General features: G+C 29.7%; 1 protein-coding gene across 2 annotated transcripts; it reads left to right on the forward strand.

Moving 5' to 3' along the window:
• The first annotated feature begins 8,961 nt into the window (after window positions 1–8,961).
• LOC132935194 (lipoma-preferred partner homolog) lies at window positions 8,962–14,558 on the forward strand. 2 transcript variants are annotated; one of them, XM_061001665.1, is made up of 8 exons: window positions 8,962–9,584; window positions 9,696–9,974; window positions 10,044–10,156; window positions 11,392–11,605; window positions 11,704–11,873; window positions 12,875–13,053; window positions 13,540–13,660; window positions 13,741–14,558. In XM_061001665.1, the coding sequence occupies exons 2-8, from the start codon at window positions 9,719–9,721 to the stop codon at window positions 13,870–13,872; spliced, it is 1,185 nt and encodes a 394-aa protein (XP_060857648.1). In that variant the 5' UTR covers window positions 8,962–9,584; window positions 9,696–9,718; the 3' UTR covers window positions 13,873–14,558. The 2 variants fall into 2 exon arrangements, with proteins under 2 accessions (XP_060857648.1, XP_060857649.1); XM_061001666.1 differs by having other exon boundaries at window positions 9,715–9,974.
• Window positions 14,559–18,240: the final 3,682 nt, after the last annotated feature.

The following is an 18,240-nucleotide window of genomic DNA, read 5'->3' on the forward strand; positions in this document are numbered from 1 at the left end:
AACAACTACCGTTGTTTAACAAAAAAATCTAACTCGTATACCTAAGTTTACTCAGACAGCACAACAAATAAAAATGTATTTTTCAGGGTTGAATCACATAAAAAATATTTGTGGCAAGAGTACTCTAGTACTCAGTGCCGGCGCTAGGGGAGGACAAATGGGACATAATATGTCCAGGGCCCCGCGCTTGTTAAAGGGCCCCGCAATTTTTAACTATCATCTTAATACCGCGAAACACATTGATATTTTATATTAACAAATTATAAATCCATACATTTATTGACTTATTGTTATATACTACACATGTATAATATTAATATTATTTCTATCATTAGCTATTTGGAAAATGATATCTAAATTTAGCCATGGTACAAAGTAAATCGTTATCGATACTATGAAGGAGTAATATTTTGAGGATACTCGAGGATTGTAGGAGTATACTATAATTAATAATATAAATATTTATTATCTCTATAGTTATTGTTTTTTCTGTTCTTTGTTTGGAAAAGCTCTCCACGTATTGTCGTATGACCGTATTATAGAAGGGGCAAGAGCTATATTCTCAAAACATTTATTTGATTATATTATGTTCAACATTTGAGTATTTGACTGCAATCCGTTTTGCACCTTACAGTATTTTTTCAACAATTTCTGCATAATATCATAAAATTAAGTTTTCATTTTATGAAATTATTATTACAATTTAGTTTAGATATAGTAGGTATAGCTGTATTAAATAATATGTACCTACTGCGTGCGTATCTAGTATATCAGGATTAGTTTTAATGTAGTTTATTGTCTACCGCCGCCGCGTCCTTAGATATTAAACAATTTATTATATCATTCAAACATTTTGATGATTTTATTTATTTTTTATTGATGTTTTTATAAGTTGTAATTATTAAAATAAATATAAATTAATTAAATAATAGGCCACCCACGAATTTATTAACTTATAATTTTCAACACATGCATATTATTTTATTATTTGTAAATAATTTTTTGTTAACATATTATAATTAAAAAAAGAATAACCTGATAATATTATTTTTAATGTTTGAAATTCAAATAAAAACCGCATTAATTTTAAATAATCCTGATTTAAAAAAAGCTAAAATTTTGCCTTCCTCTGGGCACCTATTACCTATGTCCAGGGCCCCGCAATACCTAGTGCCGGCACTGCTAGTACTCTATACCTATGAACCTATTTAATATCAGTAGAGCTTTGTTTGAGGGTTTTGGCAGTGGACTTTAAATTATTTACTTACTAGGAAAGTACCTATTCAAATACTTTTTAAAAGTATTTTATACAACACTGTTGTTAAGCAAACAAATTGTATTAGTGCTCACTGTAATACAAATAATACATTTCATAATTCAATAATTTTATTCCACAGATTAACAGTCAGTATAAGAATGTATTATTTACTGTTCGACTGGTGTAAAAACTAACATATTATTATATATTTATATTATATATATACTATATACTAGCGGTTATCATCCTTTTAATATATTTAAATTTGGTGAGATTATTTACGACCGATTATTTATTTTATTAGTACTAGGGTACTCTTGCCACAAATATTTTTTAGTTTCATGTGAGTGTTTTTGTATTAATACAACAACAATAATTTATTCATGTGTGATTAACCCTGAAAACTACATTTTTATTTGTTGTGCTGTCTCGGTAAACTTAGGTATACAGACTTCAGGCTTCAGAACAATAAAAAAAAATCAATTCTACACGGCAGAAAAATATATTATTACCTATTTATAATTATATTTCATTTTCATAAATTTTAATAACATTTTTCATCATTACGCGGAAGGATCATCCGGAAGAATCACCTTTATAAAAAAAATGGAATGCATTATTATTAACATTAAATATTATTTATAATTTACTTAAATTATTTATTATTTTTATAATCTGTTATAATTATTACTGTTTCACTATGTATTATTAAGTTCATCATATAGATTAACAGTAGGTGTAAGAATATAATATAACTGTTCAACTGGTGTAAAAAATAACATATTATTATATTATATATACTATATACAAGGGGTTCTCATCCTTTTAATATATTTCAAATTTAGTGAGATAATTTACGACCGATTATTTATTTATTTTTTGGTACATTCTTAAGACAGAAAAAAAATAGAAATAATGCAATCTCATTTCTTTTCCCTACCATCATAGTACCATATTATCATAGTTGTATCATAGTACTATCCTACAGCTAATGGCCTCAGCTGCCTGGCTTAAAACCAATAAAAATAAAACAATCCCACACGGCAGAAAAATATATTATTACCTATATATAAGTATACTTAATTTTCATAAATTTTAATATAATTTTTCATCATTCCGTGGAAGGCTCATAAAAAAGGTTATTTGTTCAAGAGGTACATGAAAATTTTCAAACTGTGTAACTTAGATTTTAATATCCGACATATTATGGGTTTTTTTTATTATCAAAAATCCGCCCCATCCGTCTTTGAAAGCATGTATCAAATGCTATTTGTGCATAGTTTCTATACTGATCGAACAGTAATCTTACATACTTACACCGACCGTTTATCTGTGGCAAGGGTGTAATTAAGGGTGGGTTAGGGTACATAGATTACCCAGAACTTTTATAAAATATGTATACAAGAAAATTAGACTTTCTTTTATAAACCATGTAAGTACCTTCATTATATTATAATACAAACAAAATAAATTTTGATTTTTGATTTAACGAGTTAATAATGATTGCGAAATAACAAATTGCACATTCAGAGGGTATGTGACATAAAGTTATACATAAGTATAAATATCTTATTTCTAAAACAAATAAAACTTGGACATTAAAAAAAAAAAAATTAACACATTTTTGACGTAATCAAAATATTATTTATTTACACCTCGTAATCAGTATAATGACTATCTTGTTCTAACGTACCTATGTAGTTAAGCAGGGCCGTAGCTAAACGCTAAAGGGGGCTTAACAAGCAGCTTGAATGCTCTACCATGATTATAGTATTCAGTTTTGTATATTATATTATTATGACGATGTAACTACCAGTTACCTACTCAATTCTATAAATTAATATAAATAAATTTTATAACCATGATACAACAAGTACAACTAGTTCTTAATGATAGACAATAATTATTGTTTAGTTATTTTGTATTTATTTATTAGTTTTAGATTCTGAGTAAAAACGGGAATATTTACGCAAAATCGATTTTTGTTTTTGGCACAATTTTTTTATATGCAATTAAACACTATATCAGGAGCCTTGCAATAAAGTCACCTTTTAGGATAGTAAAAATGTTTAGATTTTCTTCAGCGCCATCTTTTCTGATAGGGAAGTGAATCTAGTTGGTACTCTTAAATTTGGTTTGGGGGTCAAAAGTTAAATTTTCGCAGTAGTTTTCATAAGCACCGGGAAAATTTAAAAAAATTAAGTAAAAACGGGAATATTTACGAAAATAATATTTTTATTTTAATTAATAAATTGTTGTTATTGGCACAATTTTTTTTTACATGCAATTAATCTCTTAAGTTCTAAAACAAGGTTCCACGTAAATATGATATATATAAATTACTTTATTCACAATAATATCATCAAATATACTTGGTAATATCATAGGCTGACTGATCGTTTTCTCTCAAAATCGTTTTTCTTATACAATGATAATATATAATTGAATTCAAATTTAACACCGTCCATAATAAAAACAACATAAAAATTAAGGAAAAACAGTAATTTTTACGCAAAATAGGTTTTCCACAAAACGATTTTGGTTTTTGGTGTAACTCTACGATAAAATTTTCAAAATATTTTAATTTGTTTTGAACTGTTTAGGAACTTTTTTTTTCTATGAATGTCGATAAAACTTTATTTGTTGGGCAAAAAAGCTTGAAAATTTAATACAAGGCTCCTACTATATTGTTACAAGGACGTTTGAAAAATATTAAAATCCTAAGTTTTTATTTATACGCATTTAAGTTCAAATCTTGACAAAATACATGAAATTCACGAAAATTAGCAAACTATTTTAATTAAGAATTCATAAAAATGTTTCTTTTTTAAATCTATGATTTGAAATTGTAATACAAGATTATTCATAAGTTTTTCTATCTGTTTCAATCAAAAAATGGTCTACAAGCAAATTTAATTTAATTTTTATGAACGTTTGAAATTCATATTTTCACAATGTTGGATAATCACTCGACTTCTCATGTGGCGGTTTTGTTATTTTATTGTTATTCAAAAACGAATAACTGTAGATACATGAAAATTTTACTTAATGTTTATATTTTCATTTTCTATACACCATACAAATTTGAAAATATTTTGATTGTTTTTGAGCTGTTTACGGATATTGTCGGTTTTCAATTTTTTAGTTTTTTTTTTCCATAAATAGCAGTAAAATTTCATTTGTTGGGTAAAAAAGCGTGAATAATGCAAGGCTTCTATTATATTGTTACAATAGCAGTTAAAAATATTAAAAATATATAAGAACAAATTTATTAAAAGCATTTAATGTTCAAATTTTGACAAAATTTATCAAATTTAAAATGTAATAATTATTTTGTAGTTAAATATTTATAAAATGTTCAACTTTTATATTTAAGGATTGAAAACTTAAAACAAGGTTCCACGTAAATAGGTAAATATATAAATTACTTTATTTACAATAATCTCATCAAATATACTTGTTGTGTGAAAAAGCTTGAAAATGTAATATAATGTTCCTAAGTTGTTAAAATAGCAGTTGGATAAATATTACAGATCTATAAGCACGATTTTTTTTCTAAGTATTTAAAGTTCAAATGTTGACAACATTTATTATGAAAATTTTCGAATTTATTGTAATTAAAAATTATTAAATTTTTAAATTTTATTGTAGTTATAAGGTTTAAAAATGTAAAACAAGGATTCTATTAAATAGTTTATACTGTATTCAAAAAATATAAAAATATAAAACTCAATTATTTTTTACACACATTTTAAGTTCAAATTTGGACAAAATTACATTTTATGCCCGAGAATAACAATTTTTGTTATTTTGTTGTATTTTAAAAATTGTATTCGTGAGTACATGACACTTTTAGAGTATATTATTATATTGTATACATAGAATGAAATTTTGAAATGTAATTTTTTTTTTTAATTAATTTAACTCACTGTTGTACTAATGCCTTATAGTTAAATAAATTACTTTAATCACAATAATATCATCAAATATACTTAGTAAAATTATGGGCTGACTGACCGTCTTCGCTCAGAGTCGTTTTTTGTATACAATGATTTTATATAATTGAATTCGAATTTAACACCATCAGCTATTACATAGTGACCCACTTGTAATTAGTTACTGTACAGTAGCGCGACACCCACGTACCCGCTTTATTTCTTGTATTTGTAGGTGGGTAGTATAAAAAAAAGAAATTATTAGGTAGTTATAAAATTGTGTATCAGGGTTGGCGAGTGGGTTGTTAAATTCAATATTAGTAATTTTGCAAATTATCTTGCAAAGACTGTATGTACTACACGTTTACGTATAGATTTTAATAGTGGGCATAAAGTCATAGACTGATAGCCGTATAACCCAATATAACTTCGGTCTGTGAACAGAAAACCATATTTTGATTTTTATCTGTTTATTGATATTCGAATAAAGGCGTGTGAGTATTGTAATGTTATGTACATTTGAGCGTTCGTGTTTTTTTCTTCGAATTTAAAGATTATCGACTGGAGACGGCGCCATATGGTAAGAGATGTGACCATGATAATATAATATAATAGGTAGTGTAATAAATGAAGTCTCTTTCGAAATCGCGTCGTTATAATATGGAACCTACAGCCGGTACAGACGGGTCGACAGAATTATTTTAAAAGCCATTTATTAAAAAATAGTTGTTTGAATTCCACAGAAGTGAAAAAAAAACCTGTACCCGAAAAAAAAAATACATATATATCCCTCACAAATATTTCCAATATATGTCTTACAAAGAGCACTCGAGACGACTCGGTCATATATATATAGGTATATATATGTACATTATAGTTTATTGTTACAACCCTCGCCAGCACACACACACACCTACACCCACAGATATATTATACAATGTAGCCGGTGCCCGTTTTGTTGTTATAATACAAAAAGGAACATTCCTAACCGTGAGTGCAGGCGACATTATATTATTATCGTACCCGGTTTTATATGCGAAGGTCACAGAGTTGTGCGAGGGGTGAAAATATACAATTTCAGTGGTTCGTAACGTGGTGTTATTTGTATGAAAATAAATTCTGATACAACAATATATTTGTATAATATACCCTTCAGACTAAAGAATCTTCTTTCAATATAGTCATGCAGTGTTTCGTGTACGACGCGATCGCATTACTTCGCCCACCACGACGTCCGACAAATAAGTCCTAGCATTAAAAATATATACTGGGCCCACTCTAAATCGGTAGACAACTTCAAAAAATCGTATGGTATTAAAGAGCGGTTGTCGTTTGGGCGACGGTAATAATTTTTACCTATAAATTAATAGCCCGTTTGGGCGAGTATCATATGTACCGTTTGGGTGACTAGAATTATTTTTACCTGCTCTAGGTAAAAACCTAGATACGGATAATGTCGTTGCTAATCATTATTAATCGCTATAATTGAAAAACAATATGATTAGGTACGATTCAGACATGCTGTACAAGTTGTATACCTAAATAATAAGTAATAACGCAACAGTGTCCTAAGTGATGTGTTGTGTGTTACCTATGTAATAAACTTTGATGTGGTACGTCGTAAAAGTTGTTAAAAATGATAAAAAGTGTAAAAACTAAAAGTTAATAATCAATATCTATATTTATATTATTCAAAATGGATTTAAGCATTGAACATACTTTAACGACAAAAAGAGGAAAAATATGTATAATTATCGAACAATACAAGTACACGGAATCAAATAAATTATGTAAATCTAAAAATGTCTTTAGAGACAGAACATTTTCGTACTGTCCTAAGTTTTTCTGTCAATTTTATACATTACATGTATATACTTACAATTATTATATACCAGTAACTGTGTATTTTTAACATCAAAATCAAAAAACAATTATTTGACATTGTTATAATTATGTGACGGGTTGTTTTGACTATCATTTTTTTACTTTATATCACTATAATAATAATATAACTACCTATACCTTTAGTTGAATAAACCCTCACCCAAACGGTATACATCTATTCGCCCAAACGGACTATAATTTGGGTCGATTCGCCCAAACGGTCTACGCCCGTATAAAATACTCGGCCGAAATCTCAGATAATTGTGTGCCAGATATCCTATAGACATTAAATTCAGAACCTTATCGACTATCGTTCATATACGGTAAACGGACACTTTGTACGATCTATTGTTTGAGTTGCATAGGTTAAACACATACAATATTGTGAATGGCGCATGCGCAAAACGCCAGCCAAGGCTGTTAAATATGCAACTGCCTCGGGCCACTGGGTATATTGTACATGTATAGCCGCTCGACAAGCTAGGGGGGGTGGGGGGGACAGCTCGCACAGTGCTTAGCAAGCAAACTATTTGATATTAACTGGAATGACCCGCCTCACCCCGCCACACCCGGCACCACAATAAGTGTGCGCTGGCTCGCGGCTACCCGACTAGTCTGTTCTTAGAATATAGGAATGAATTCTGGAAATCAGATGTCTTGATAAAGTATTTAATAATAATAATAATAATAAACATTGCGACGACGCGCGACGCTGGCACTGTCGCCCGTCCCCTGCATATGTGTACAAAATACGTACCTATGCAAAATTGTATTAATATTTATATTTTGTTTAGTTGGTATGTATAAATATAAAAATACCTAAATACAATTTTTATAGTTTTGTTTTATTTCATGGAACATTGAACAACAACGACTTAAGACAGCGACGTCGTTAAATAATAATTATTGTATTAGTGTTCAACGTGTTCTTCACGGGAATCACGAAAAAAAAACCAAAAGAAAAAAAACCATGAAAATAAAAACCAAATTTTTATATTCTGCTATATTATGTCATATTTCATTAGACATAAGTTTTAATTTTCTAATTAAAAATTTTGATCAACAATCCAACTGCCCAGGTGTTCTATCTGTTGAGTACTATCGTCAGTGGTGTATATAAGGGGCGGGCCTAGTGGGCTGCAGGTGTCACTACAGGTGTCATATTGGTATGGTGGTAGAAATGATTAAATTTACTCGGATAAAACCATGTCAAAGTTATGCTGATAAACATTCAAAAAAATTAGAATGGGCCACTTCATAACTGCTGGTTCACTTCACCCCGATCTACGATACCTACTTATATGACGGGCAAACATTTGTCATTCATAAGTCATAACAACTGAACTTCTTAACTAATAATTTACAATGAATATGGGCTACAATTTAACCCACTAATTTTACCGGCCGAATTCCGCGGTTTAACCTTAGATCAGCTATTGTAATATGGGCTCTAAGTACTATAAACGTGTTTAGCCATAGGCACACCAGCCAACCAGTTTTTAAGTTGACAACACCTGTTCCTCCATGAATCGGTACATAAATAATAATAACGTTAGAATAATATTACATTACGCTTATCCACCGAGATAGATAAGATAATAATATACTTAATAAAATAATTTTAATTGATTAATAATAATTATAAACGAAAATAATCTTAACTACACGTCCATCGTATGTAAAAATGAAATGTTTTGCCCGTCGATGGTGGGCGAAGCCGGATTCGGGACGGCTCGTTTTTTCACATATCATTGTGGGAATGGCGAGTCCGCGCTTCAGTATAATATCTTAGTGCGCATGTCTGTGATGATAACGCGGCTTGTCGCCACCACTTACGTTCGGCAATATCGACTCGCGCATTTAGTTTAGATGTCAGTGCAGAAGTCTGTTCACCGACCACCGACTACGCTCACTCTTGTATTGTTCGTGATTTTAGATTGAGTTCGTTTTTATATTTTATCGTATACGACCTCTGTCATATTTTACATTAATTGTGTTCCTCGTGTTAACTAACGATCTCGTACCATCGTTCTCTCTTCGCACCGCCCTTGAACGCAACGCACGCGATCGAACCGCCATTCTCGAGTCCGCGACTCGTCCGACGCACGCCCGTCCCGCGTTTATTTACGCGTCATTACGCTCCATTACGTGCCCTTTCAATTATTTACCATTCGGTACCGTTCTAATCGTTTGCCATTTTGTGACGTTGTAATAAACTGTTTCCGACGATTACGCGTCCGTGCCGAATCGAGTTTGTCATTCGTTCTAAATCCGCCTGACTAGTGTACTATCCTTCTGACGAGAAGTCAGCATCGTATTTGCCTAAGTGTAGTCTAATCGTCAGGTCAATCTCCCACACCTCGGCGCTTCAAGTACCTACCTAGTACCTATATTAAATTTCCAAACTACATTCAAAAAATAATTGCTTGCGATCGGTCGACTCGTCAACGTGTTTAAAATTTAATAATTTTAAACTGGTGACCGTAATCAAGACATCTATCTCCCAGGTAAGAATAACGATCAACAACAAAACAATTTCATAATTAATTTATCATTCGTTCCGTTGTCATCGAATTCCACACAGGTGACTAATAATATATTTTATATCGTTTATACAGTTATAAATTTGGTCCTCAGAAATATGTCCAAAAAACCGTCAAGTCCATTATATGCCAATGTTTCTGGAGTAAAGTACAAGAGTGAAGAATTGACTACACAGAATGAACCCACTTACTACAATACAGTAACAAATAGAATGCCACAACCTTCCCAAGGCATTTATAGCAATGTGAACTACCGTAAGAAATCCAACAACATATATTCGAACATTCCCGAAACAAGCAAACCGACTTATAAAAATACTCAATATCCATTATATGACAATCTAAAACCATTAGGTTTGTTATTATTTATTAATACATTTTTTAAATTTAATTTTGATTATTTATTATATTTATTTAAAATAGGTAAAAATAACATACACAGCCGTCCATCTCCAGTAAGTTCTAGTTACTCTGAACTTCAAAAGGCAGATAGTTACGAAGATGATGCAAAAGATTTTGATAATTCTTCTTCTCAGGTGAATAGACATTAAGATAGATATCACTTTGTAATGGGGTTGGGAAACCTGTTATATTTAGATAATTCAGTGAGGGTTTTCAGAGCCCTATGAATTATATTTTAACCGTAACTCTGGAGCTTCAGTAAAGATAGATCAAATATTAAGCTCTAGTTAAGCTAAGTTAATATGTTTTTATTATTACACAATACTTATTAAACACATACACAATGCTTATTACATCTTTAAAAATTATTCCTTTAAATCCATGATTTTTTTCACTTACTTAGTTAACTGATTTGGTAATATTATATTAACCTATGAAAAATGTTCACTATTTATTTTCTCATTCTTAAAATACAACATATTTACCGTGTTCATTAAAATTTAAAATTTAATTATACTTTTTATAATTTAAGCTCCTTTTTTATAAAATTTTACCAAATTATATTAAATTGTTCACATAATAATATCATGTAATCAAACTAATCCATTACTTCACCATAATTCTCCAAAAACTTTAACATGGTATTTATAACCTTGATCTATATTTTACCAAAGTATATACTATGACTTTACCTACCTAACACTAACAAAACCATATCATGTGTACGTATATGATATCTTCCACCCAATATCACTTAATATATATATATAGGGTGCTATGATAAAATCAAGACTAGAAACCTAATATTTGACCTAGTTGCAGATGTTAATCGATACGGCGCCTCCACCAAAATGTAATGGGGTTGGGAAACCTGTTATATTAGATAATTCATTGATGGTTTTCAGAGCCCTATGAATTATATTTTAACCGTAACTCGGGAGCTTCAGGAAAGATAGATCAAATATTAAGTTCTAGATGATTTGTTTTTATTATTACACAATACTTATTAAATACATACACAATACTCATTAAACACATACACAATGCTTATTACATCCTAAATACTTATTAACTATAGAAATATCGAAAGACTTATTAACTGTGTCGCCATCCGGAGTTCGTTGGCTTACGGGTAGCTGTACTGGTCCCAGAACTAACGAACTTAACATTGGGTGTCTCTTTTATATGCTAACAATTGTGTGTGTATATATGTGTACCCGGATAACTATACTGTGTGTATAAGCCTTCTTTCTTATTATTATTTATATCTATATTTATACTTAATAGTATATCATGTAACGGTGTCACACATATGTGATCCACTACAACTTCCATTAATTATTAGTATTTTAACTGTTACTTCTCTTAGGAATCTAAAATATATGAATCTGTCTATGAGCCTATTAATGCTGTCTATCCGCCTAGTGAGTTATCATCTACATATTCAATGAGCTGTCTTTCACGGTCCATTAGTACTCGTGGATATGAAACCGAAGTTGATTCTTTAACTGATCTCCTTGTAAAAGCAATGTCTGTCAATGATGGTAAAAAAAGTTTGGACAGTCATGCAAGCTCTTTAGGATGTAAGTATTTTTTTATAATCTATAATATTATTATTTACATTTAAGAGTTAATAATTTCAATTATTAATAAAAATAATCATTTTATCATATATATTTAGGGAATTGTACTGAATGCAATAAAAAAGTAACGGAAGAAGGACTTGGGTGTAGAGCAATGGGTAATATTTATCATATAAAATGTTTTACCTGTAACCATTGTGGAGATCAATTGAAAGGAAAACCATTTTATCACATTGATAACAAACCATACTGCGAAAAGGATTATTTGGTAAGTATTAATTTGATTATAACCATAGACCTATAAAGATCTTTATACAGTCAAATTCGCTTATAACGATCTTCTAGGGACCTAGGGAATCTGATCGTTTTAACCGAACTTCGTTATATCCATATCATAAAAACTAACATGATTTTTTTGAAAAATTGATTTATTAAATATATTTTTTACTGTATAATTTTATTTAAGATTAGATATATTAACATTCAAGGTATTTATATAAATTTTAGTAAAAGTTCATATTATAATATATAGTATGTATATGTTTACGATTTGTTTGAAAAATAATCTATAATAGTAGTTTGTTTATAATTTGAATAAGATTTTTTAACATAATTAGAAGTATTATTTAATGCCATTGATACGTCTGGCGTATTTATGTCGCTGTTTACCGAAACAAAAGTACGCGCCTGGTCAATATAAAAATACATTTCCGAAATATATGATACTTTGAATACGATTTCTTCACTCCCTTCGTCTGCTTGTTCATTACTTTCATCATTATTTGCATTCAAAATTTACTTGACAATTTCTTCTTCATTGGGTTCTTTGTTGGTCAAAAGAGCATCATCAACCTCCGCAAAACTTTGTATGTTTTCTTTAGAAAAGCACTCGGCGTCCAAATTATTTTCACTTACTATTTCTGTTTTGTCGTTTACCGAAGACTTGAATCCAGCGCGGTGGAAACTGTTTCTTATTGTAATATCGGACCATTCAGGACCACTTATTGGAATATTTTTAGACCATTGTATTTTAAACCATTCCAAGAGAGCCTGATCGACGTCTTGATGTTCTCTACATTTTAAACTTTTATTTGATGTCACGTCTTTTTGAAAAACGCTTTTTATTTGGTCTTTGATTTCCATATGGTATTAATGTATTATTATTATTATTATATCTAAGTAGAATGTATTGATTCTATTAAAATATAATAACTGAATTTGATAGCAATTAAAATAAATATTTTCACATTTACTTTGTATTATATTCAGGATACCCTAAAAAAATGTTCAGTTTGTCAAATACCAATTTTGGATAGAATCCTGAGAGCCACAGGACGCTCATATCATCCACAGTGTTTCAGATGTATTGTATGCTCTACATTATTGAATGGTATACCCTTCACCATCGATGCAGCCAATCAAATTTATTGTATTGATGACTTTCACAAGTAAGGCATCTTGTATGCTATGCAGGCATAAATAATAAATAATCAAAATTATAATTATAACTGAACATTCAATAAGTGGGCTGTTAATTGGGTTGTTGATATTGTTTGATCAATAAAAGAAAAGTAGTAGTAAATAAGTAAAAGTGTTGTATTCTATGATAATTATTGATTATAATTTGAAAAATCAATATCATTTACTATTAATATTATTAAGATCAAAAAACATAGATATGCTCGTATAAACTGGTTGTATAAAATATAGCTAATTAATATGTAATGTTTATTACAGTTGTTACTACTAGATTAAAATATTTGATGGTATGAATATTTTTCATATTGTCATCAATTTCTGTATGAAAATAAAATAGTTAAATAGTGCTTAATTGTGAAGATTTAAAATATTTATTACCGTTACATTAAAGTACATGCATATTATAAACATAAAAAAATATTTGATGTTACTATGAACACAATTTTTGTCGATAGGAAATTTGCTCCAAAATGCAGTGTATGCAGATTTCCTATTATACCAGAGGTTGGTCAAGATGAAACAATAAGATTTGTTGCATTGGACCGAAGCTTTCATGTGCAATGTTACAAATGTGAAGTCAGTTAAAAAAATATTTTACATTATTTTTGATTCAATTTTATTTTATTTTTCGTAAATTTGTTAACTTATTTTTCTAGGATTGCGATACTTTATTAGGATCAGAAGCTGAAGGTAGAGGATGTTATCCATTAGATGACCATGTATTATGCAAAAGTTGTAATGCTAAAAGAGTTCAAGCTTTAACATCAACCATGATTACCGAGCTTTAAGTAACGCTATACTTTATTCAAAATAAGCGCACTGGGTGGCGATCAAAAGTCAGTCAAATTCACGCATACTACTGTTACAGTAATACTTTTATGTTTTAAGATTGTTCCAATTGTTGATATTCTTTGCTTGTCTGGTATAACTAGAGACCGGATTTTTTTATGTTTTTACGTATCTTTACTGAGAGTATGCAGGTCTAATTGGATAAGCTTTCTCGACGATTCATTTACCTATGAACTGATATACAAATTTTTAGTGCATAAAAAAGAATATTTTTGCATATAAAAGATTATTTTGATGAAATTATAGAGCATAGAAGCATCTTATTTTTAAGACTAAGCGCATATAAATCCGGTCTCTAATTATAATTGATAATAATTTTGTAATATCACGGGGTGACTCCCCCTCCCGTCAATCAAACCACATCCCATTTACTTATTGCAGTGGTTTTCAAACTGGGTGCCACAGTCTTTCAAAAAGTTCAACCATTCGTCCAAGAATAAAATTAAAAAATTATAATTAATAAAAATTTTTTAGCCCATCAAACACACATTTCTAATTAAATGTACTTACATAATTATAATTCAAAGCAATTTTCTTCATCTAATTATTTAGAGCAAAAAAAAAATCAGTGTGCCATGAAAATTTTTTGAGGAGCACAGTGTGCCGCGTTCAATAAAAGTTTGAAAACCACTGACTTATTGTATAACTTGTAAATACAGATTGTAAATATAAATTTTAAAAAAAAAAAATGTAATACAATTCTCAAATTTTAAATTATAATATACCTACTCATTACTCATATTTATATTAGTTTTAAAATAAAAACTATTTTTGAACGTTTAATAATCATATCGATAATATAATATATTTTATATTGGTGTATAAAAAAATATATTGTAACGTCACAGAATTTTAAACATTATTTAAATTATTATATATTCTCCCAAACATACCTTTTAATATATTATTATCTACAACGTAAACAACTACGTTACGCAACATCTGTCCTCCGACCTGTGTAGTGTCCAGCGACCTGTCGCCGAAGCTTCTGCCTATTGTCACCATCAGCGTAACGGTCGCGACCACCGCCGCAGATTGGCAAGTCATTTCCTAGCCATATTAAATTATTGTATTAAAATCCCATAATCATCTGTACTGCTGAACCCTCGCCTCAACAAATTCACCGACGAGACCCAAGTCACAAGCTCGCCGGAGAAACAAACTCACTTTTCTGACAACCTCTGATAAAGCCAAATGTCGGAGTTCCAGCACAAAACCTCATGTACACCGATCGACATTTTACACATCAGACGTCTGACATTTTGCTGTTTGAAATTTCACTTCACGGCGGTCTTACAAACCAACCATGATCTGTCGGGTGCCCAAGAAAGCCACCTAACAACAATTTCCACGGTCCAGACTTGATGAAGATGGGCCATGCCATCCACGTGTGTGTTGGTGGCCAACCCGGCCAGCCTATCAATCCACAGTCAACACTCAACCAACATCGCAGTCGTCAGCAGTAATATTGGTATCATATTATTTTTTCCCGTTCCCCCGTATAAGCACGTAAATTAGGCGTCGCAGGAGTTTCTTTGTCCCATCCTTTACTTTTATTTATCAGCTGTCGCAAGCCCGCTCTAACGAGCTCATAACCACATTTATTAATTACCAAAAGATGCGTAGCACAACACAGTTACCCAGTGTGGGCATCCACATGTTATGTGGTGTGCAGCCTTCTGTAGGCCGAGACCTTTGTTATTATTATATTTTAAAAGAGAACTAAAATATGTCTTGCGACTAGCTAATTCTTAAATATTATACTTTTTTTATACTTGCCATGTGCCACTAAAATTATTATTCACTAATGTGCCTATAAATTATTATGTTATTGTAAATTGCAATTTCATTATTCACTGAGGTGAAATTATTATATTATTATTAAATGTTATTATGTAAATGCCAATGCTACAAATTATCATTCTAAATCTATTTAAATTTTATTATTTTGTGAATCTTTGTACTTTGTAAAATACAAACCACGTGATTACTCTAACCTACACTCTTATTATTTCATTATTAATTAGTAGTGTCACCTTTATTCTTTCTCATACTATTAATATTATGTTTTATTTTAAATCTTTGATTTTCATTAATCACTGCGTGTACTAAAGCCTACAAGCTCCACCAACTTAAATCTTCAGATTTACACGCGGTGTGGCTCGTGGGTCACAAACTGAGTGTCCACCTCGGTTTGTAGGTGGTTTTTGTAGTCTTAAAAAGTTCCAAACTCTTACAATATTTAACATACTTATTGTTAATTTAATCAATTATATGTCTTAATGCATTATCTATTTATATTAGATTATTAACTAATGCATTAGAAGTGATAAATCTAACTACTATTATTTTTGATATTATTCTCACATTATTTATATCTGTTATATTCTAATATATACTAAAATATCATATGTAGCTTAGATAGTGATATAATAGCTATTTAAAATAAACATTCATTAACGTCAGACCAATTAGTGTTTTATATTCGTCATTAATATTAAGTTAGAAGCCTTGCATTAAATTGTCACGCTTTTTTACGAGACAAATAACATTTGATTGACAATTATAGAAAAAAACTTAAAAATATGAAAACTGACTATGTCCGTAAACAGCTCAAAAAGAGTCAAAATATTTTTAAAATTTTATGGTGTATAATGAATATATGAACATTCAGTGAAATTTTCATGTTATTCGTTTTTGAATTACAACAAAATAACAAAATCGCTACATGAGAAATCGAGTGAATATCCAATCTTGTAAAAATATGAACTTCAAACGCTCATAAAAATGTAATTTGATTTGCTTGTAGAGTACTCACATAGTATATATAGGTACCATATTTTCAGAGTAAAACATTGTTTTTGAGCATAGTTTCATAGTCTTAAAACATCAATTTTTAAACATTTTTAGTTGATTACCTAAGTGTAAATTGCCCAATGGGTAACAACAAAGTTATAAACATGTAGAGCTGTGCCTATTTTACACATTATTAAGTTATCACACCTTAAAAAAGGATTCCGGTAATAATGTATAAAATCAACTCAACAATATGCGTATATCAATGTAAATAGAAAACGACATAGGTAACTTAAAATATTGTTACAAGAATATTATTGTTTTTGTCGTTTAAGATTGTTGATGTACACAAATATATAGAAGTTAAAGGTAAATAATAATAAGATCGGATGTATATATAATATAATAATAAGTATAATGATACGATATTCAATAGTGTTACGAGGCGTAATATAAATCAACGACTATCTATATGTATACCCGGCTACACTACAAAAGACAAATTTATACGCTTTAGTCGAGGGCGTCCGCAGTTGTGGGGCAAGTAGGGGCAGTTGCCCCCCCCCCTCCCTTGGCTTTTTCTGGGTTGATTATCTTAATTATTATTGATGATTTTAATGTTCTAAAAAAACTTAAAAACGCCATAACAATTCTAAATAGTGCACTAAATTATTTTTAATATTTAAGATATATTTTAAAATAAATTCGGTATAAATTATAATATACATTTTAAACTTTTAAATGATTGTATAAAAGTTCTACAGTCAGATCTTATCATTTTGACTACTTATTTAATCTGAAAATTAACTATTTTTTTTCTATACCTATAGGTTTAGACTTCAGATCATATATTTATTATAAAATTCATGTAAAACATGTACAAAAGTTAAAATTAAAAAAGCGCTCCAAAATCTTTAAATCCAAAAAATGAACCTAACATTTTAAATCGTCAAAAAAGTTCAACGTAGATATGTTATAAAATGAGTATCGCGTAGCTAGATTTGGAAAACAATGCAAAGTGTATTGTAATCCCAACCTCAGTCATCACCGTTGTAATATAAAATATCGCAAAATAAACTTTTTTTAAATTAAAAATAAAAACATTTTTTTTTTTTTACAGAGTGATTTTTATTACACTCAATTATGAACGTCAGAACTAAGGACGTTGTTTTTATAGATTATGAGATGTAGTGGTGGGACCAAATGCAATACTGCAGTGTCGACCAAGTTTTTAATTTTTTGATAGTAAAATTAAATGTCTATAGATAGCATACCTACCTACAATAGTTTAAATCAGGGGCGCCATTTCAGTTTTAAAATAGGGCTGCCAAATTTTTTACCAGGTCACATTTTTTTACCATCAGGCCACAGTTATAACAATGAAAATTGAAATGTAGCCATTGTATTTAAAAATTTATAAAATGTTCAAATTTTATAGCTAAGGATTGAAAATTTAAAACAAGGTTTCCACGTAAGTAGGTTATATATAAATTACTTTAATCACAATAATA

Source organism: Metopolophium dirhodum, chromosome 1 (genome assembly GCF_019925205.1).
Source record: "Metopolophium dirhodum isolate CAU chromosome 1, ASM1992520v1, whole genome shotgun sequence".
In the NCBI taxonomy this organism is placed as follows: domain Eukaryota; kingdom Metazoa; phylum Arthropoda; class Insecta; order Hemiptera; family Aphididae; genus Metopolophium; species Metopolophium dirhodum.